This window comes from Bubalus bubalis, chromosome 4 (assembly GCF_019923935.1).
Source record: "Bubalus bubalis isolate 160015118507 breed Murrah chromosome 4, NDDB_SH_1, whole genome shotgun sequence".
Taxonomy (NCBI): Eukaryota; Metazoa; Chordata; class Mammalia; order Artiodactyla; family Bovidae; genus Bubalus; species Bubalus bubalis.
Genome location: NC_059160.1, coordinates 51728924 through 51750966, shown reverse-complemented (window position 1 = coordinate 51750966; position 22043 = coordinate 51728924). Strand labels below are relative to the sequence as shown.

The window sequence follows — 22043 nt, the reverse complement described above, 5'->3', positions numbered from 1 at the left end:
CGACTGAACAACAACAAGACGAGGATTCTTACTGAGAACTAAGCACTAGATTTGCAACATGGAGATCATTGGTGACCTCAACAGGTATACTTTCAGTAGAGTGGTAGGGACAAAAGCCTGATCTCTCAAAGAGTGAAGTGGTTAGAGAAATAGAGGAGGCTGCTGGACCGCTGAGGGTTAGCTTGATGTCTGAGGTTATGAATTTACAGATTTGTCGTGTGTTCTTCATGAACCATGCTCAGCTGTTCAAGTGTAGGCAAAGCATCGGCAGAGAGCTGTATTTAACCAGAGCTGTCCAACAGGAATGAAGGAGATAGTTGAGGATATACAAATTGATGGGCCAAGAAATGTAAACTGAATAGTGAAAACAGTACTTAAGAGTGAAAAAGTGGTAAAGCAGTAAAGTGGAGGTCTACGTATGGTCAGAGCCCAATTTATTATGCTCATAAACAACATATATACATTCTCTTCTGGGTGAGTTCCACAAGGCTTAATGTTCATCTAGTTTATCAAGAAGTAAGTACAACAAGGCTGGGTAAATATGTCTTAAATTTTATTATTTGAGTTTACAACAATTCAAAGATGGCAGATGCCCATTATAAAGGGGTATGCTATACAAGAGCTGTATTAAAAGGCAAGGAAACCCAATTACTGAAAGACCCCTAAAAACGTACTTCATTTGGCTACATCATTGATAGTCTATGCCATAGAATTTTCAGTGTCTCCCAGAAGATACATTACTAACAGTTTATATTTTATTAGGTTCTAAGAAACTTTATTTCTTAAAGAATAAAAAGCAATTGGTGGGCAAAAATAAAGTCTTTGAAAAGATTATTCATGTTTAAATAAAGTGCCTGATAAATTAGTGAGGGGAGGAAGTTCAGAAAGCAAACTTACGTGGTGTAAAAATAAACTTTGTTAATTTGTTTTACATACAACTGATAATAAATGCATTTTGTGGGCAGGCAAAGTTATCTTATTCATTCTATACTTATGTAAAGGCTTTCAAAAAACAGTAAAAAATTTTTTTAAAGTATTTAAATCTGTTTTATAAATTAATTCAGCTAATTGGTGACTGATTTTTCCAAGTCTTTAGTTTTTTCCCCGTTACATGTCTTTTAGACATTTTGTTGCTGTAACAAAGATTGGGTAGCAAAAAAGAAAGAGGACAGAACTCAAATCAGTTATTCTAGTTATTTATTAGCATTTATGGAAAATCGGCTAGATTTGGGAAGGCAATTAAATATTCTATGAAATAAGGCATTGTTCTTTCTTCTAAAGTTTTCATTTATCTTTGATTTCCTTGGTCTTAGGAACATGAATAATTTTAGAGTTAGCTATATTTACCAGTAAGATACATTAAATGAAGATTTCCCTGTCTGAAGTTGCAAAGACGTAGCAATACTCTATTCTACTTTAGAAGATCTTGTTTCTGTGGTTGATTTCCTCATAGTTGACAAGTTGTATACACTTGGTACATTTGGAGGGTCACAGAAAAAGAACTGGCTTAGGAGATTGATGATCTAGACTAGATCACAATTTGGGGCCCTTTGTAGCTGTGCAACATTAAAAATGCAACTTGGCTGATTTTCGTTTCCTTCTGCTGTAAAATAGAGATAGGAATATCTATCTGACCTATTTCACATGTACTGTTGTGAGAACTAAATAACATGATGTATTTGAATGTGCTTTGGAATATGTAATGAACTAAAGTTGTTGGTAAATACTTTAAAAATGTGATTTGCTGTGCATTTTATAGGTAAAAAAATGAAAACAGAAATCGTTGGGAAGTATAAATGCTTATGAATTATATAGCCCAAATATAAATAATTTACAAGTGCTTTACAACAAAATCAAAGAAATTATTTACGGATTTTTTAAATAAAAAATTTTGCAGAATGTTCACTACATGATATTATAACTCTCCAAAGGAGAAATCCTATAATTAGTTCAGTTCTCTGCCTTACAATTTCTTTATACGGCAGAAGAATGGAATAATTAATGTTTTAAAATAAGCAAAATATATAGCTCTAAACCACAGTCCCTTTATTTTAAAGAGCTTAATAAGAACACTTCCCTCAATATATATACAAACAACATACTGTTTATATAATGTTAACACTAACTCACAATTTAACCATGATGATCAAAGTCAGTGTTCATTTCTTCTTCCCTTTATCAGTTAGATTATTAAATATCTGACAATCTTGAGAGATTCCACTGTATTTTTCAAAATGTATGTAATATAAAAAATGCTTACCTATTGAATAACTAAGATGTTGGTCAAGTGTTTGGAATACAGATCAGAGTTTTAGAAAAATATCTGAGAAACACAGCAGTGTACCTGATACTGTCCCATGCAGACGTGAGCCTGTGCAGAGACGATGTGCACGGGCAGGAACAACACTGAAGCAACCCACCAACTCCTCCCTTAAAATGGTAAGCCTGCAAGTTTCAACAGACCTCTTAAGAAGAACAAATGAACCATTTGCTCATTCTAAATCTGATGATATCTTGATTATATTAAATGGTACCTTTTTAAAAAAATTATGAAGGAAGTATTAATTATAACATAGCTAACAAATACTATATTCTGGGCAAGAGGAAAATTTTTACACCACATGACAAAAGCATGTCAATAAAATGTGCTAAAAGAATAACTACAGAATGCTAATATCCCACTATGATCTTTTCTATCAACAAGCCAAGATTCAGCACTCCATCAACAGCTTCTGTCTCTCTCTTTCACATACCGCACACACACACACACAATTTCTCACACCATCTTGATCTACAAATGCAGCGCAGGTCATCTCATTTTGGACTAGTAAGTCTTCTAAAAAAGATCAACCTTCTTTCAATAAATCAATCATCAAAAATGACCCATTGCTTTCACTAAAGGCAATTCTGTGTTTAAAGGGTAGCCTGCAGAGAACTTGCAGGGTTGAAATAAAATTAGCATTGGCACAGAGAAATTCATACAAGCAGATAAAAGTGAGTTTATCTCATACTCAGTAGAACATACTGAGGTCAGGTTAGGAGCAAACAAATTGGTAAATGGATCCTCAGCTGGCAGAGAGGTGGGCATAATTAAAACAAGCTTGCTTGGGCCCCTTTCATTTTAAAGTCTGCTTTGCAGAACAAACACATCTGTGAGACAAGAAAGATGAAACCAGAACTCTTGGCATTATAAGTTAAACAGTAAGACAGTACATTTCTGCTATGTCTGTGGTTCTAAAATTATTCATTGTAAACATCTTATATTCCTTTCTAGTTAATCAATTTCAGAGCTTGAGCTTGTGTCTATGTCTATGTCAAATTATCATTTATTCTATGAAAAGCAGCACAAATAGTGTTCATTCTCATTTCAACACAGATTCCTTAAAAAAAAAAAAAAGTGTTAAGGCCATTTAATGGAATCAGGGCCAACTGAAGATTACCCTGGCAGAAGTCAAACTACCGAATTAAAAATTGTGAAAAAGAGTCATAAGTGGTTGTTTTGTATTTTCCTTCTTGGTTACTTGAGAGTAGCTTGTAGGATTTATTAGTCTCCAACATCTCCATCTCGATCTCCAATAAGCCAGAGAAAATGAAAACTTAAGGCCAACAAGGCTGTCCCAAGCAGATCACCCAGTGCCGTCAGATAGGGGATGGAGAAGCTATCAGGGTCCTTTCCTTTCCTCCAGAAATGATGCACCATCCAGTCAGCGATCCACAGCAAGGTAAACACCTAAAAAAGAACATCAAAGATTATTCCTGTCACCTGGACAGTCCCAGCCCAGTAAATACGGCCATTAGCCTAGGTCACAGCTCTCTGAAAGGAACAATATGTGTCTAGGAGAAAGAGTTAATTGACAAGAAGGTTTTCTTTTCACCAGGAAAAAATACTATATGTCTCTGCAATCAGTGAAGTTTTTCAGGCTTCCCTGGTGGTTCAATGGTAAAGAATCTGCCCACCAATGCAAGAGACATGGGTTCAATCCCTGGTCCAGGAAGATGCCACATGCTGCAGAGCAAATAAGCCTAGGCACCACAACTATTGAGCCTGTTCTAGAGCCCAGGAGCCACAAATAGTGAGCCCAGAAGCTGTGAAGCCCACACACCTAGAGCCTGTGCTCTGCAACAAGAAAAGCCACTAATATGAGAAGCCCGTGCACCGCAACTAGAGAAAAGCCCATGCACAAGGAGACCCAGAACAGCCAAAAAAACAAATAAATAAATTTGAGCTTTTCTTCAACTTGTCACATGTATCTTCTCATTTTCTCTAGCCTCCCCCAAACTACCATGAGCCTTAACTTTAGCAGTACTGTACATTTTGCCAAACCACTATCATGTCAACTCACTGCATCACTGCTGTAAAGGTCAAAAATTGGAAATAACCTAAAATGTTTAATGCCTCAAGAATGGCTAAATTAACACTTAGGTCATACAACCGAAGGGCTTCCCAGGTGGCACTAGTGGTAAAGAACCTGCCTGCCAATGCAGGGGACTTAAGAAAGTGGGTTTGATCCCTGGGTCAGGAAGATCCCCTGGAAGAGGGAATGGCAACCCACTCCGGTATTCTTGCCTGGAGAATCGCATGGACAGAGGGGCCTGGCGGGCTATAGTCCATGGGGTTGAAAAGAGTCGGACACGACTGAAGCAACTTAGCATGCATGCACAGTTAACAGTGGGATTCCTTCAGACCTTCATTTTGTTCCAAGGGACAGGCAGGAGTCTAACTCCCCAGAGAGGAGGTTAGATGTTCAGAATTGGAGGGCTGCCCTGAAATGGCCAACCACCCCTGCCCCAATCCTCCAATAGTAAAGTGCCCAGTCAACCACCCTCTCCCACCGCCAAGCTACTTAGCCTCTCCATGCTTCAGTTGCCTTTCTGTAAAATACAGAAAACAATCCCTCTCTCACAGAGATGATAACACGAGCATTAAATAATGCAGAGCACTTAGAACAGTGCTGGACACACAGAAAGAACATAACAACTATTTGCTATGATTTAAAAGAAACTAGGTCATGTATGACGGAGAAGGCAACAGCAACCCATTCCAGTACTCTTGCCTGGAAAATCCCATGGACGGAGGAGTCTGGTGGGCTGCAGTCCATGGGGTTGTGAAGAGTTGGACACGACTGAGCAACTTCACTTTTCACTTTCATGCATTGGAGAAGGAAATGGCAACTCACTCCTGTGTTCTTGCCTGGAGAATCCCAGGGATAGGGGAGCCTGGTGGGCTGCCGTCTATGGGGTCGCACAGAGTTGGACACGACTGAGGTGACTTAGCAGCTTAGCAGCAGCAGGTCATATATGACGGAGAAGGCAATGGCAACCCACTCCAGTACTCTTGCCTGGAAAATCCCATGGACAGAGGAGTCTGGTGGGCTGCAGTCCATGGGGTCGTGAAGAGTCGGACACGACTGAGTGACTTCACTTTACTTTTCACTTTCATGCACTGGAGAAGGGAATGGCAACCCACTCCAGTGTTCTTGCCTGGAGAATCCCAGGGATGGCAGAGCCTGGTGGGCTGCCGTCTCTGGGGTCACACAGAGTTGGACACGACTGAAGCGACTTAGCAGCAGCAGCAGGTCATATATGAAGAAACAAGAATCTGACTTTTCAACAACTGCAGTAGGAAAAAAGCTAGTGATACCTTCAAAATCGTGAGAGAATATTTCTGACTGTAAACCTGAACCCAATTTATCAACCAAGGGTTGAGGGTAAACTAGAGGTATCATAAGACATGCTGGCATTCAGGAAAATTCTCCCCTGTTCTCTTTGGAACTTTCTTGAAAATGTGTTGATGCAAAATGAAGGAGAGAACCAAGAAAGAGAAAGACCCAAGGGGCTTCCCTGGAGGTCCAGTGGCTGAGACTCCATGCTCTCAGGCCAGGGAGCCTGGGCTTGGTACCTGGTCAGGGAACCAGATGTCACATGCCACACTAAAGATCCTGTATGCTGCAAATAAGACCTGGAGCAGCCAAATAAGTAAATATATATATTTTTTAATAGAGAGAAAAACCTGAGAGCCAAATAATAGCAGTGCCAACCTAAGAGAGAGTGAGGGAAAGCTCCAGAGAGAGACAGACACAGTAGGCTGGGAACAGAGTCCAGACAGAGCTGAAGGTTTGGAGGCCTCTGGAAGTGAAGTCTCCAGGAAAAAGGCAAGCTGGTAAATTATCTGATATAACAGAGTTTTGGGGAAGGGACTAATTATAGGTAGGTGATAGATATGATGGAACATTTGGGAAAAAATTAAAGGTAGGTATACAGAAAGCTGAGGAGGGCATGGCAACCCACTCTAGTATCCTTGCCTGGAGAATCCCTTGGACAGAGGAGCCTGGTGGGCTATGGTCCACAGGGTTGCACAGAGTTGTACATGACTGAAGCAACCGAGCAAACACGCATACAGAAAGCTATGAAAGTGAAAAAACAGGGCAATTATCTCCAGAAAAAATTAGAGAGAGATAAAAAGAAAGGAAATGTATTGTAATACACAATGTGGCTTTGTGATCAATGATATTTCCAGCCATAGAATATAAACAGTATTTATTATATAAAAATAAAAATTGGGCATTACTGCATTAGGAGGTTGAAAGTTGGGGAAATAAAGCATGGAGTTAGCGAGCTAATTCCTTACTACCATAAGTGCGGGTCCATAAATACTTTTTTAAATTGATAGAGCAAAATTAGCAATGCGAGTACAATACAGAGATAAATAACAGAAGAAACAGCTACATGAGCTCTGGAGGACTATCAGTATTGAGCACTTTATCCCCCCTAACACATAAAATATCTTTTGTTAATATACATAAAATATCCTGTTTCAATAGGTAATGCATGCATGGGCTATGAAGCAAATTTAATGTAACTGGTCTTAAAACAGTAAATAGAATAAAATGAATATAATGAAACAGAATAGAAAGTATCAGCATGTAAAAAAAAAGTACTAGCATGTACAGCACACAGTAAGGATATTTCATAAAACTTTAATTTCAGTTATGAAATTATATGTTTAAAAAACATATAAATATGTGTGTGTGCGTGCGTGTGTGCTCAGTCGCTTCAGTCATGTCCAACTCACTGCGACACCATGGACCATAGCCCTCCAGGCTCCTCTGCCCATGGGATTCTCCAGGCAAGAATACTGGAGTGGGTTGCCATGCCCTTCTCCAGGATAAATATGTGTGCATTTATTGAAATACAAACATATTTCTTACTGAGGTCAAAAACATTTGAAAGCTACTGATCTAATACGTACATCTTGCTGTTACATTCCAGGGGTCTAATACATAACTCCCCAGAGGGGGAAAACCACATCTTCTTTCTATTTGATCTCTTGGTTTCCAGCAAAACGCTTGTACATGATAAGCCTGAAACCAATGGCTGGTATTGAAGAGGCTCTACCACTGAGTAACTGTGTTGCTATCAACAAGTGAAAAAGCCTCTAAGTATTAGTTTCCTCATCTCTGAAACCAGACTCACAGGCTAGTTGCAGAAATTAAGTGAGATGTAAAGAGTTAAGCAAATGTTTGGTACATAATAAGCACTCAATAAATATTAATGCCACCATCTCTGATCGTGAATTGTTACACTGTCTCAGAATTTACCACCTTTATTTAAAAGGTAATTTGGCAAAGAAGCATGATTTCTCACCTTTCTAAGCCTTAGTTTGGACTTCTTTAAAATGAAAGAATTGATGTCTCCATGGTCTGTTTTAGTTCTAAAGTACAAAGGTAAGAAATCTGTGGTCATAAACCACATACTGATTGCGCTCCTTAACTTAGCATTTCTTCCTCCATCTCTCCCACATTCTTAGTCTCATAATTGAATTTAAGTTCTCTTCCCATGCAATTTCTTTTTTTTCAATGCATAATTTGTTTGAAATTTATTTATTGGTTTGTTCGTTAACAAATATTTATTGAGCATCTACTATGGGTCAGGTACTACATACAAATAAACAAATATTCTTGGCCTTTCACAGCTAACATTCCAGTGGGAAGAAACAAATAAAAAAATTTTAAATACAAATAAATAACACAGTATATTAAAAGATGATAGATACCATGGGGAAAATAGAGCACAGTAACGAAGATGGCAATGGAGAGAAGGAATGAAATTTTAAATTTTCTGTATTTTAACTAAAAGTTATTACAAATGAAGCTGAAGTCTCTGTTTAAAAAAGAAAAAAAAGTATTGTTTCACATTAAGTTCCTTTCTCTGGGAACGTACTCTCTACCATGCCTAATTTTATTAATGCTCTGCTAAAGCTGGAGAGAAATTTCCTTCTAAAGCAAATAAATAATTAATAATTAAGGTAAATAAAAATCAATACCACATAATTGAATACCTAAAGAAACTATTATTAAATAATGGTAACAGTGCTCCATAAAGTTTCTTTTAAAAGGTATTGTGATGATTTAAAGTTCAAGCAGGTTTAAACTTATTGTTTTTGGCAAGTTAACAAAGGATATCAGTGTTTCTTGGAACACTGTGTATAAATGAATCATTAAAATCACAGTAAGTATCAGATACTTCTTAATGCAACATGTTTTATTTTCAAACTAAATGATAAGGAATGTATGCTTTTTTACTGTGAAAACACATCAAAAACCTAACCAAGCGTTGACTGTATTTTTACATGGTCTGTTTGTTTTTATGAAATATGCATAACTTCTTTGGGTAAATATACCTCCTGAAAAGGCAAATCTGTAGCCCCAGCTGGTTATGCATGTTCTAGGTGTATTATATGGAATCTAAATAAATATATAAAGCACAAGAATATATATTTGCTTTGGACAATTGATTTCCTTGGCCAGTTCCTTTTCTGAGCTAGAATCAACATTCTCATCCATGAGCATCCCCTCAATGCCCCATTGCCAGTAACAGCCTTGTGTATCATGTGAAGAAAGATGATTTCTTTGGGAGAGGAATGCTTAGAAATATGATATAAATAAACACAAGGAATAGCAAATTAGTATATTTCTTCCTAAGCCTTAACTTACAAAGGCAGAATTCATTTTTCCTATAAAAATGTACTTCCTTAATCCAGTTCCAGACTGAAAATGCTACTCATTAAAATATAATATTTTAATGTCTGCTAAGAATAATTTAGGATTTTTAGTCAACAGGAATTCAATCTACTCCTGATATACAGATAAAAGCATCTTTTCTTTGGCCTAAATTATTTTTGTGAGGTGGGAGGTGAGGGAAGGCAGGAAATGAAGGAAACTTATTTTAAGAAGGAGCCCATAATAGTCACCAAACTTCTCAAGAAGTCCATGGCACAAAAACGGTTAAGATCTTCTTAGAATGGAAGGACCTTTCTTCTATCCAAAAGAAACCCTTAGAATGTGTTCAGGACACAAGATAACAATATTCACAGCCTTGATTTTTAATAGCAAAAAATTACAATCTAAGGCTTCCCAGGTGGCTCAGTGGTAAAGAATCTGCTTGCTAACGCAAGAGGCGTGAGAGACGTGGGTTTGATCCAACTAAAATTAGTGAATAATAGGTACACATATGAATGAATCTCAAATACAATGCTGAGCAAAAGAAGAAAATCATTTAGCACAAATTCACTATGATTCTATTTTTTACAAGTTTCAAAACCATGTAAAACTAAAAACATATATTTTTAGGTTTTCAAATAAATGCATTAAATCATAGGGAAGAGCAAACATTCATTAGCTATGCAATTCTGAATGAACAGTTTGCTTTGAAGAGGAGGAAGGAACACAGAGGTAACTTTAAAAGGTGTAGGTACTAGGTTACTGGTAGTTCCTAATTCTTAAGCTGACTAGTGAGTGTCCTGGTGGTCACTGTATTATTATTTTTTATATCATGTGCATGTCATTGTTGTTTATCTGTTCAATAATTAATACACAGTTGAACTTTTTTTTTTTTAATACAGTAATTTTTGCTGAAGCATCAGGCTTCCCTGGTGGCTCAGATGGTAAAGAATTCGCCTGCAGTGCAGAGACCTGGGCTCGATCCCTGGGATGGGAAGATCCCTTGGAGGAGGGCATGGCAACCCACTCCAGTATTCTTGTCTGGAGAATCCCCATGAACAGAGGAGCTGGGTGGGCTACAGTCCATGGGATTGCAAAGAGTCGGATACGACTGAGCGACTAAGAACCGCACACAGCACATTAACCTTAGCCCAGTGATTCTTGCCACTGGTCATGTGACCATGTTATTCCGTTCCAATCATGCAAAGACCAGTGATAGCCAAGGTCACTTAATATTATGAAATGATAACTTGAAAATCCAGCAGAAATTCCAACTAAATAAGATGTTTCTTAGTTTAATAATAATAATAATAAAAGATAGAAATAAATCATACAAACTGCTAGAGGAAATTAACAGTTATTGACTGCCTACTACATGCTTCCTCCTGAGAAACCTGTATGCAGGTCAAGAAGCAACAGTCAGAACCAGACATGGAACAATGGATGGGTTCCAAATTGGGAAAAGAGTACGTCAAGGCTGTATATTGCCACCCTGCTTATTTAACTTCTATGCAGAGTACATCATGTGAAATGCCGGGCTGGATGAATTGCAAGCTGGAATCAAGATTGCCAGGAAAACCATCAACAGCCTCAGATATGCAGATGATAGCACCACTGTAATGGCAGAAAGCAAAGAGACACTAAAGAGCCTCTTGATGAGGGTAAGAGAGGAGAGTGACAAAGTTGGCTTAAAACTCAACATTCAAAAATCTAAGATCACGGCATCCAGTCCCATCACTTCATGGCAAATAGATGAGTAAACAATGGAAACTGACAGAATTTATTTTCCTGGGCTCCAAAATCACTGTAGATGGTGACTACAGCCACAAAATTAAGACGCTTGCTCCTTGGAAGAAAAGCAATAACAAACGTAGACAGCATATTAAAAAGCAGAGACATCACTTTGACAACAAAGGTCTGTATAGTCAAAGCTATGGTTTTTCTAGTAGTCATGTATGGATGTAACAGTTGGACCATAAAGAAGTCTAAGTGCTGAAGAATTGATACTTTTGAACTGTGGTGCTAGAGAAGATTCTTTAAGAGCCCCCTGGACAGCAAGGAGATCAAACCAGTCAATCCTAAAGGAAATCAACCTAGAATATTCATTGGAAGGACTGACACTGAAGCTCCAGTACTTTGGACACCTGATGCAAAGAGCTGACTCATTGGAAAAGATGCTGATGTCAGGAATAATTGAAAGCAGGAAGAGAAGGGGACGGCAGAGGATGAGATGGTTGGATGGCATCATCGACTCAATGGACATGAACTTGAGCAAACTCCGGGAGATGGTGAGGGAGAGGGAAGCCTGGCATGCTGCAGTCCATGGGGTCGCAGACTCAGACACAACTCAGCGACTAAACTGAACTGAACTACATGTTAAATGAAATTATTTTAAAGATGCTAATATCCATAGAATATTAGGAAAATATGCAATCAGCAGAGATTAAGTCCTGAACACCTCAAGTGTTCCTTCCTCACCCTCTGCCTGTAGCCTGAAGATGGCTCTGCTTCTATACCTTCCCTTTTCAAATAGGAAGACTTTGTTGCCCACAGAAACATTTCAGTGGAAAAAAGAATATTCAATCACTTAAAACTATTAATATTTACTGAATGCCTTTCTAATACATTACTCAAGTCTGGGAAATAATTTTTTAAAATAGCACACGAAAATATTTATGGTGGTGATCTAAGAGTATGGGGATTTTGGACTGTCAGACTCCCCGAGTCCAAACTATATGACAAAGACACAGTAATCAAAACATTATGGTACTGGCACAAAAACAGATATATAGATCAGTGAAACAGGACAGAGAGCCCAGAAACAAACCTATGTACCCATGCTCACTTAATCTACAGCACAGAAGGCAAGAATATACAATGGAAACAAGACAGTCTCTCCAATAAAGTGGTGCTGTGAAAAGTGGACAGCTACATGTAAAAGAATGAACAGTCTGCAGCACCATACACAAAGATAAACTGAAAATGGATTAAAGACCTAAATGTAAGACCAAATATAAATCTCCTAAGGAAAACACAGGCAGAACACTCTTTGATATGAATTGCAGCAATATTTTTTGTATCTGTCTCCTACAGTAATGGAAATAAAAACAAAAATAAACAAATGGGACCTAATTAAATGTTTTTGCACTGCAAAGGAAACCATAAACAAAATAAAAAGACAACCCATGGAATGGAAGAAAATACTTGCAAATGATGCAACTGATAAGGGGTTAATCTCCAAAATATACAAACAGCTTATACACCTCAGAAAAAAAAAAATGGACAGAAGATCTAAATAGACATTTCTCCAAAGAGGACATACAGATGACCAAGAAGCACCTGAAAGATGCTCAACACTGCTAATTATTAGAGAAATGCAAATCAAAACTACAATGAGGTTTCACCTTACACCAGTCAGAATGGTCATCATCAACAAATATAGAAACAATAAGTGCTGGAGAGGATCTGTGAAAAGGAAACCCTCCCACACTGTTGGTGGGAATGTAAACTGGTACAACCACTATGGAGAACAGTATGGAGACTCCTTAAAAACAAAAAAATAGAGCTACTATATGACCTTGCAACCCCATTCCTGGATATGTACCTGTAGAAAACCATAACTGAACAGATTACATGCACCCCAATATTCACATCAGCACTATTTACAATAGCCAAGACATGAGAGCAACCTAAATGTCCACTGACAGATGAACAGATAAAGAAGATGTAGTACCTATAAACGATAGAATACTACTCAGCCATAAAAATAATGAAATAATGCCATTTGCAGCAACATGGATACAACTAGAGATTATCATACTAAGTGAAGTAAGTCAGAGAAAGACAAATATATCACTTATATGTGGATTCGAAAAGATGATACAAATGAACTTATTTACAAAACAGAAACAGACTCACAGAATTAGAAAACAAACATCATACCAAAGGGGAAGAGGGGGGAGGGGATAAATTAGGAGGTTGGGATTAACATATACACACTGCTATATATAAAAAAGATAACCAACAAGGACCTACTGTATAGCACAGCAAACTCAACTCAGTACTCTAATAACCTATATGAGAAAAGAATCTGAAAAAGAATAGATATATGTATAACTGAATCACTTTGCTGTACACCAGAAACTAACATAATATTGTAAATCAACTATACTCCAATATAAAATAAAATTTAAAAATCCGTTAAAAGCAATAAAGTTTAGCATTCTATTTAAGTGGTTAAGCTGTTTCCAAAAAACCTAGTTATAATACTTAAGCAGTCAATTACAGAATATTTTATTTGTATTTGTTAAACATTTAATACTTCTTTTAAAAAAGCATCATCTTCAAATAATTTTATGTATATATTTCACCACTCCAACGGATTTATTCTCTCTTTTAGATGAGGAATCTTGTCAAGTATTTGCCTTATTACCCAAATAAAGTACACTCAATACATCCTGAATCCAATTTAACAAATATTTATCTATCTCTAACACAGAAAACACTGTGATGAGCTTTCTGGAGCAGCAGGAGAAGAATAAGACATGGTTATTGCTTTCAGTGAGATCAGACTCTAAATGAAGAAACATAACTGAAATGCCAAAAATAATCCAAGAATAATATAAAGCTGAATATTCATTTTATAAATATTTACTGTACCAGGCAGGGACTGGATGCTGAGTCTATGATGATGAATAATGCATAATCTCTGAATAAGCCTGAACTAGCAACATACTCTTCTGTTCTCTGGGGGGAAAAATGGAATAGACCTTTACACAGAGCTGGAAAGTAACACAATAGGGAACCTCAACTGAAGTTCTCCAGAGCACTTCCCAAAGCAGATGACTCACAGAGGCTGATTATTAACTCAAGATTCTCAGAGCAAAGAGATGAGCACACAAACAGCTTCCAACCAAGTCCAGCAAAGTAACAGCTATTGTTACAGATAAAAGAATGGTGTTGGACTTTCTTTTGGCCAAGCAGATTGATGGCTGACACTTCATATTATACCCAAATTAATGTTACAGGTGAAATCAAACAATCTGTATCTGAGCTAAAAGAAAAGGCGGTCTGGAGACCAAGGAAATCCCTGGGACGTGTTTTCTTGGTCAGGTCTGAAAAATCTCAGGTTGTGGTAGTGAAATACATTCTAGTTCCTTCTTGTTGTGTAGTTGCTAAGTCAAGTCTGACTCTTTTGTGACCCCATGGATTATAACCCGCCAGGCTCTTCTGTCCATGGAATTTTCCAGGCAAGAATACTGGAGCAGCTTGCCATTTCCTTCTCCAGGGGATCTTTCCAACTTATGGGACCTTTCCGAAATATGGGACTGAACCCATATCTCCTGCATCTCTGCACTGGCAGGTGGATTCTTTACCACTGATTCACCAGGGAAGTTCCTTCTTACAGTTAGAAGTTCCTTCTAATTAGTCTTGTTTATCTCATATTTAATGTTTATTATCCAATGTCTGAAATGTTTCAACCCAGCCCATCAGATGTTTCAATAAATAATTCAAAGACCCCTCCTCCCATACTGACGGAGTCAAATTGAAAATCAGATATGCTACTCTCAGGAAGAATTGACAACAAAAGTGAAGTTCTGGATAATCCTTAATGATACCCTGCAGCTTTGACTGAGTGAGGAACAAAGTGGAGACTGAGAAAGTAAAAAGTTCCCACACTCCCAGGAAAAGACTGTTCTTTGGCTATGGTAACAAGAAGCCACCAGAACTGGTTTCATGTTCATTCAATCAATAAACAACTTGCCTTATTGAAAGCATTTAGAAGGAAGTCAATCAATGATAGTCCTTGCTCCTGAAGTAGGCAATTAGGAATACATTGGGTCCAATAAATACACCTCTGAGGACCAACTAACAATAGTAGTCACAACCAAGTATCCAGACCTTGACAGAGGACATCCGTCTACTCAAGCTTCTGCGCATCCCTGAACTCCATGCATCCCTGAAACCCTATAAAAGACCAGTAGTTGCTCTGCTTGTAGAGGTTGTGCCTGCTCCCAGCTTAGCTTCTTCACAATGATGAGCAATAAAATCAAGTTTGTCTTTTTACTTCAAATACTGAATGATAGTCTCATCATTTTTTGACTTCCTTTAAACACCCCTTCTAAAAAATGCAAAAATCTTTACTTTCTGCTTTTACATATTTCCCTATATGGTACAAAAATCACAAGTTTGATTAGCTTTGTTATGCAGAACTAACACAGACACTTATTTTTAAGATAAAAAACAAGAAGAGTGCTAAACATCTATTTTTTTAAATAGGAAAAAAATTTTAATGATTGAATCACTCAGGTCAATATTGTCTGGCTGAATATCCTAGGGTCACAACCAAGATTTTATTCTCACAAATTTCTTGAAAGATAGTTTTTATGCTTTTCAAGTCAGTGCTTTCACATCAGATCAGATCAGATCAGATCAGTCGCTCAGTCGTGTCCGACTCTTTGCGACCCCATGGATCGCAGCACGCCAGGCCTCCCTGTCCATCACAAACTCCCGGAGTTCACTCAGACTCACATCCATCGAGTCAGTGATGCCATCCAGCCATCTTATCCTCTGTCGTCCCCTTCTCCTCTTGCCCCCAATCCCTCCCAGCATCAGAGTCTTTTCCAATGAGTCAACTCTTCGCATGAGGTGGCCAAAGTACTGGAGTTTCAGCTTTAGCATCAGTCCTTCCAAAGAAATCCCAGGGCTGATCTCCTTCAGAATGGACTGGTTGGATCTCCTCGCAGTCCAAGGGACTCTCAAGAGTCTTCTCCAACACCACAGTTCAAAAGCATCCATTCTTCGGCACTCAGCCTTCTTCACAGTCCAACTCTCACATCCATACATGACCACAGGAAAAACCAAAGCCTTGACTAGACGGACCTTTGTTGGCAAAGTAATGTCTCTGCTTTTGAATATGCTATCTAGGTTGGTCATAACTTTCCTTCCAAGGAGTAAGTGTCTTTTAATTTCATTGCTGCAGTCACCATCTGCAGTGATTTTGGAGCCCAGAAAAATAAAGTCTGACACTGTTTTCCACTGTTTCCCCATCTATTTCCCATGAAGTGATGGGACCAGATGCCATGATCTTAGTTTTCTGAATGTTGAGCTTTAAGCCAACTTTTTCACTCTCCTTTCACTTTCATCAAGAGGCTTTTTAGTGTGTTATAAGATTTTTTTTTAAGCAGATGTTGTGAAAATTCCTCTAAGTCACGTCTGCAATTGCAGCAGAACTCAGAGCACTGGAGTAATATTCTTAACCAGAACACCAGAAAAACAAGGCTCAGCTTCTCTGGTCCTAACAGTGTCAGGCTTGACAGGATGGAAAAGAGCTCTCCTTCTGAATGTCTTGCTCCATGGGGCTCTGCCATGCTGTGCCTCTGATGAGGCAGGCCATTGTTTCACCTCTCCAGAGAATGAATCATAAATATGGATTTAGGAAAGTGTCTCAATTTTAAGATCCTGTAATCTAAGCTGTGAAGAAAGCTGAGTGCCGAAGAATTGATGCTTTTGAACTGTGGTGTTGGAGAAGACTCTTGAGACTCCCTTGGACTGCAAGGAGATCCAACCAGTCCATCCTAAAGGAGATCAGTCCTGGGTGTTCATTGGAAGTAATGATGCTAAAGCTGAGACTCCAGTACTTTGCCACCTCATGCAAAGAGTTGACTCACTGGAAAAGATTCTGATGCTGGGAGGGATTGGGGGCAAGAGGAAAAGGGGACGACAGAGAATGAGATGGCTGGATGGCATCACCGACTCGATGGACATGAGTTTGAGTGAACTCCGGGAGATGGTGATGGACAGGGAGGCCTGGCATGTTGCGATTCATGGGGTCACAAAGAGTCGGACATGACTGAGCGACTGAACTGAACTGAACTGAATCTAAGCTATAATAGCATAATACAGTATGGTATCACAAAAAAGGTAATCCCAGGACTAAAGTCCCAGGTTTGATCCCTGGGTCAGGAAGATCCCCTGGAGTAGGCAATGGTAACCCACTCCAATATTCTTGCCTGGAAAATTCCACAGAGAGAGGAGGCTAGAGGGATACAGTTCATGGGGTCGGTCACAAAGAGTCAGACACTACTGGGTGACTGAGCACACAGGGCTAAAAAGGAATCTCAAAAAATACTTGTTTCAACTTCCTTCTTTCACTATATTAATCAACTCCTAAAGTTAAACTAGATTTTTACAACTAGAAAAAATAACTCCATGGAACTATAGGTCTCCCTTTACACTTCCTTTATCATTCTCTTCACAGTTTCCACTCAACCCAAGCTGACAGACAGAAACCCACCAACAGACAGGGGCAGAAGAGTCACACAGAAAGAATTCAGGGACCCTTACTTCCCCGTTGGAACCTGGTGGATTTAAATCCTGATAAAGGAGGAAAAATGTACATGAAATCAGACAATCTGTTAAAATCTCTTCATTGCTTAGCTCTTTCCTTTGAGATGACATCTGGGAATAGGATTTGACTTAATGTCATAATTAAAGGCTTCCCTGATAGCTCAGTTGGTAAAGAATCCACTTGCAATGCAGGAGACCCTGCTATGATTCTTGGGTCAGGAAGATCCCCTGGAGAAGGGATAGGCTACGCACTCCAGTATTCTTGGGCTTCCCTTGTGGCTCAGCCAATAAAGAATCCGCCTGCAATGCAGGAGATCTGGGTTTGATCCCGGGGTTGGGAAAAATCCCCTGGAAAAGGGAAAGGCTTCCCATTCCAGTATTCTGGCCTAGAGAATTCCAAGGACTATACACTACATGGGGTTGCAGAGAGTCGGACACAACTGAGCGACTTTCACTTTCATAATTAAAAAAAGACATAACCACACCATATAATAGGGGCCTACTATGTGCCAGGTATTTAAACATTATAACTACTGTGAAAAGAAGAAAGATTATCCTCATTTTACAGGCAAGAACAATAAGACTCCCCCAAGGAATTAAGTAACTTGCTCAAGGCTAAGTCAATTAACTTGCTCAGCTATTTAGAGTCCTTTGGACTGCAAGGAGATCCAACCAGTCCATCCTAAAGGAGATCAGTCCTGGGTGTTCATTGGAAGGACTGATGTTGAAGCTGAAACTCCAATACTTTGGCTACCTGATGTGAAGAGCTGACTCATTTGAAAAGACCCTGATGCTGGGAAAGATTGAGGGCAGGAGGAGAAGGGGATGACAGAGGATGAGATGGTTGGATGGCATCACCAACTCAGTGGACATGAGTTAGGATGGACTCTGGGAGTTGGTGATGGACAGGGAGGCCTGGTGTGCTGCAGTTCATGGGGTTGCAGAGTCGGACACGACTGAGCCACTGAACTGAACTGATTGGGTGGTTATCTTGGGATTTCAATTATGGCCACATTGTCACCATATGGCTACATTGTCCTTACTTAGAAGAATGAGCGCAAGGAAGGAGTTGGGTATTAGAATCATGAAAGAGATTCAGCACTAGATTCCACCAAGTTCCGATCCTCTCATTGATAACCTGATACTTACTGTCCCAGTAGTCCACAGCCATAAGAGATGATGATATTATAATAATAAGACACTACTGGGGACAGGGAAGGGTAGAGGTCTATCCTTAGCCTCTTTTTACAGATGAGAAATTACCTTGATCAAACTAATACAGGCAGTGAGTGGGGAAAGTAAAGCTCAAGCCCTTCCACGTTATATGATGCTGCATCTGAGGAATGTATCAGATCTCTCAAGTTTGTTAGGAATGGGAAAAATGTTGAAAATCTTCATTCTGTAGAATAAACTGAACTCTTCAGTCTGTACTTCAAGACCCTTTTATGATCTTATCATAATCTGAAATTTTCAACCTTATTTTCCATTATTCTCGTCCATAAACTCTTTGCTCCAGAAACATTCTTACTCTTTCTGTAAATTTTCTTACTATTTCTGACAACTATTACTATCACCTTATCCTGAGTTTTCTCATTTATTCAGTGAAGGACAGGGAAGCCTAGCAAACTGCAGTCCATGCAGTTGCAAAGAGTTGGATACAATTTAGCAACTGAACAATAACAACTCCCTTTTGCTGAAATGGCATTTTCTGTGGATTGCAAGAAACAAAATTTTATCCATTATAAAACTTCCCTGGAACTTCCATAGCAGTCCAGCGGTTAACACTTGGAGTTTCCAACACAGGGGACATGGGTTTGATCTCTGGTTGGGGAACTAAGACCACATATGCCTCATGGCATGGCCATAAAAAAAAAAATTAAAAATAAAATAAAGGTTCCCTCCCCACCTAGAAAAATAACCTCCCAGTACTGAAATTCCATAGCACTGAGTCCTTCTCTCGGGATATATTTATGTCCTTGCCTGGATTCCTACTTAACTTCAGTAGGCACAGATCCTAAGTAAACTCTGTGGAATGAATGCCCTTTAGAGGCAGAACACTGGACTAGAAGAAGTATGAAGAGCTAACAAAACCAGAGAGAAGAGGCAGCTGTAAATCTTCAAAAACTGCATCCTAAAAACTATGGCCCTCACTAAGAGCAAAACAGTGTCAAACGTATTCTTGTAAAATACAGTGGTTAGCAGTGTTCATTGGATCCAGACTCCATCTTGCTGTGTGGACTTGGACCAGTCGCTCAAATTCTCCACATCAACTGCCTCATCTGTAAATGGAAACTAGTTATGACTTACCTCACTGGGTTGTGGTGAGTATTCAGTGAGCTCATGTACCTGAAGTGCCTCGTAGAGAGCATGGCTCGGAATATATGTTATATAAGTATTTGCTATTACCACTTTGTAAACATATATATATATATGAAGTAGCTAGAGCACCAAACCTCATGAAGGGAATTGTCAGAGAAGGAAAATTTTCAGAATGAACAACTTAGGTGATAAGGAGATACACAGGCTTATATACAAGAGAATCGGTACTCTTTTCCTCTCAAAAGTCACAGATCAGGAGGAGATAAAGCTGAACAGTGTAAAATAACAAGTCACACTGTGGCAGAAATAGGTAAATACAGACTTTTAGGTAAAATACAGAGATATTAGAATACAGAATGCACCTGGGAACCTGAAGGAGATTGTTTTAGGCTGAACAAATGCAAAAACAGATACTTTCTAACATAAAAACAGACTAATTCAAAATTAGCTATTTGGACTTAGAACACAGTTTTTTTAGGAAAATAACACTTTATGTGTTGCCTGGGTTCTCTGGCTAACCCATAAAAGCCAAGTGAACTTAATATTACCTTAGTAGCAATTATGGATGTTAATATCAAATACTGTCTTAGTTGCCAGATAATTTTAATATTAGAATATACATTACTAACTATGCACAACAATGCTTTGTAACAAATCATCTTTATCGGAGGACTGGGAATTCACAAAATCAACTACTGGAAATGCAAGAAGGGATCTGAGTGGTCACTGCAGTCACTCTACTTCTGGTTTGCCCAGGACAGTCAGGGTTTATGCTTGTCTCTCTAATCACAATTTGGATTGGAAATGGCAACCTGCTCCAGCATTCTTGCCTGGAAAATTCTATGGACAGAGGAACCTGGTGGGCTATAATCCACAGGGCTGCAAAGAGTCGGACACGACTGAACGCGCGCTAATTCTACCAAGCACTGAATACTATTAGCTTAGTCCTCCTTACTATCCTTTGAGGGAGGGAAAAAAATAAGGCCAGAAATGTTACAGAACTTGACTAAAGTCACTAAATAAGCAGCAGAGCAGAAGTTCAGACTCTGCTCTGACGATGAAGAGCTCTGTGATGTTTCTACAATGTTCTGCACATTGATCTTTTCTTCCTTTGTCCTTCGTATGTGACATATGTGGTGATTTAAAAGGTTTATAAATATTTTCCTTCTGTGAAAACATTTATTCATTTATCTTTGTAGTTAAAATAATGACAATGAATCATGTGAATGTGACTTCAGAACTAAGACACTGCCAATTAAGATGCTGTTTCTGTTAGGACGTCCATGGACCATATTTCTGCCCTGAGCATGTTTTACTAGATGAAAAATGGAAGATGTTTACTCTTAATCTGTATTTGTGCTGTGACCACGTTCATGTTACCAACACAGATCTCAAAACAAATGAACTATTATTTATGAAACAGAAACACTTCTTAGGAAATTCATTATTCAATATTCAGATTATTAATTTTATTATGAGAGTCATTCATTTGCTCATGTAAGTTGGGCTTGGGCTTTGTTGAGAATATTTTTTCTTGAAAAAATGAACATGTTTCTAGAAAACATGAACATCCTTGGAAATATAAGACGGTGCAATTGGCATGTAAGTATAAAATGGCTTCCCTGGTGGAATCTGCCTTCAGTGTGGGAGACCCAAGTTTGATCCCTGGGTTGGGAAGACTCCCTGGAGAAGGGAATGGCTACCCACTCCAGTATTCTTGCCCGGAGAATTACATTGACAAAGGAGCCTGGCAGACCACAGTCCATGGGGTCACAAAGAGTTGGACACTACTGAGTGGCTTTCACTTTTACTTTTCACTTTCATAAAATGAAAAGACAAAACAAAACACTGCCTACTGAAAAGGCAGCAATAAAAACTAAAGAGACTTCTGCTTTCAAAATTATATTAATAAGAAGTATATGGGACTTCCCTGGTGGTCCAGTGGCTAACACTCTGTGCTCCCAATGAAGGGTGGGACCTGGGTTTGATCCCTGGTCAGGGAACTAGATCCCAAATGCCACAACTAAGACCTGGTGCAGCCAAATAAATAAATATTTTTAAAGAAACAAGTGTAAGTACTACTGTTTTGCTAAGGGAAGTTTCATATTTACTGATATTAATTCAAGCTTCTCATGAGATATAGTGTATACTCTGATCTTCCCTTTTAAACCACCCCCCCACCCCAAACCTACTAAAGCACTTTTAAATAATGAAATCCATGCATAAGTGTAGAGTTTGATTCTGAAGGTACATGGGAAGATGCTTATAACTTACTGTTATAAGGAGGTTATGGAGAAGGCAATGGCACCCCACGCCAGTACTCTTGCCTGGAAAATCCCATGGACGGAGGAGCCTGATAGGCTGCAGTCCATGGGG

The 22043-nt window shown here is 38.8% G+C and overlaps 1 protein-coding gene across 14 annotated transcripts in view; it reads right to left on the bottom strand.

Annotated features, from left to right (window-relative positions):
- Window positions 1–536: 536 nt before the first annotated feature.
- SLC41A2 (solute carrier family 41 member 2) overlaps window positions 537–22043 on the bottom strand; it is a 149200-nt gene continuing 127693 nt past the window's right edge. For all 14 annotated transcript variants that reach the window (XM_044941408.2, XM_044941406.2, XM_044941410.2 and 11 more), the window contains one exon: window positions 537–3730. In XM_044941408.2, coding sequence (XP_044797343.1) covers window positions 3545–3730 — 186 coding nt within the window. In that variant the 3' untranslated portion in view covers window positions 537–3544. The remainder of the gene's footprint in view (window positions 3731–22043) is intronic.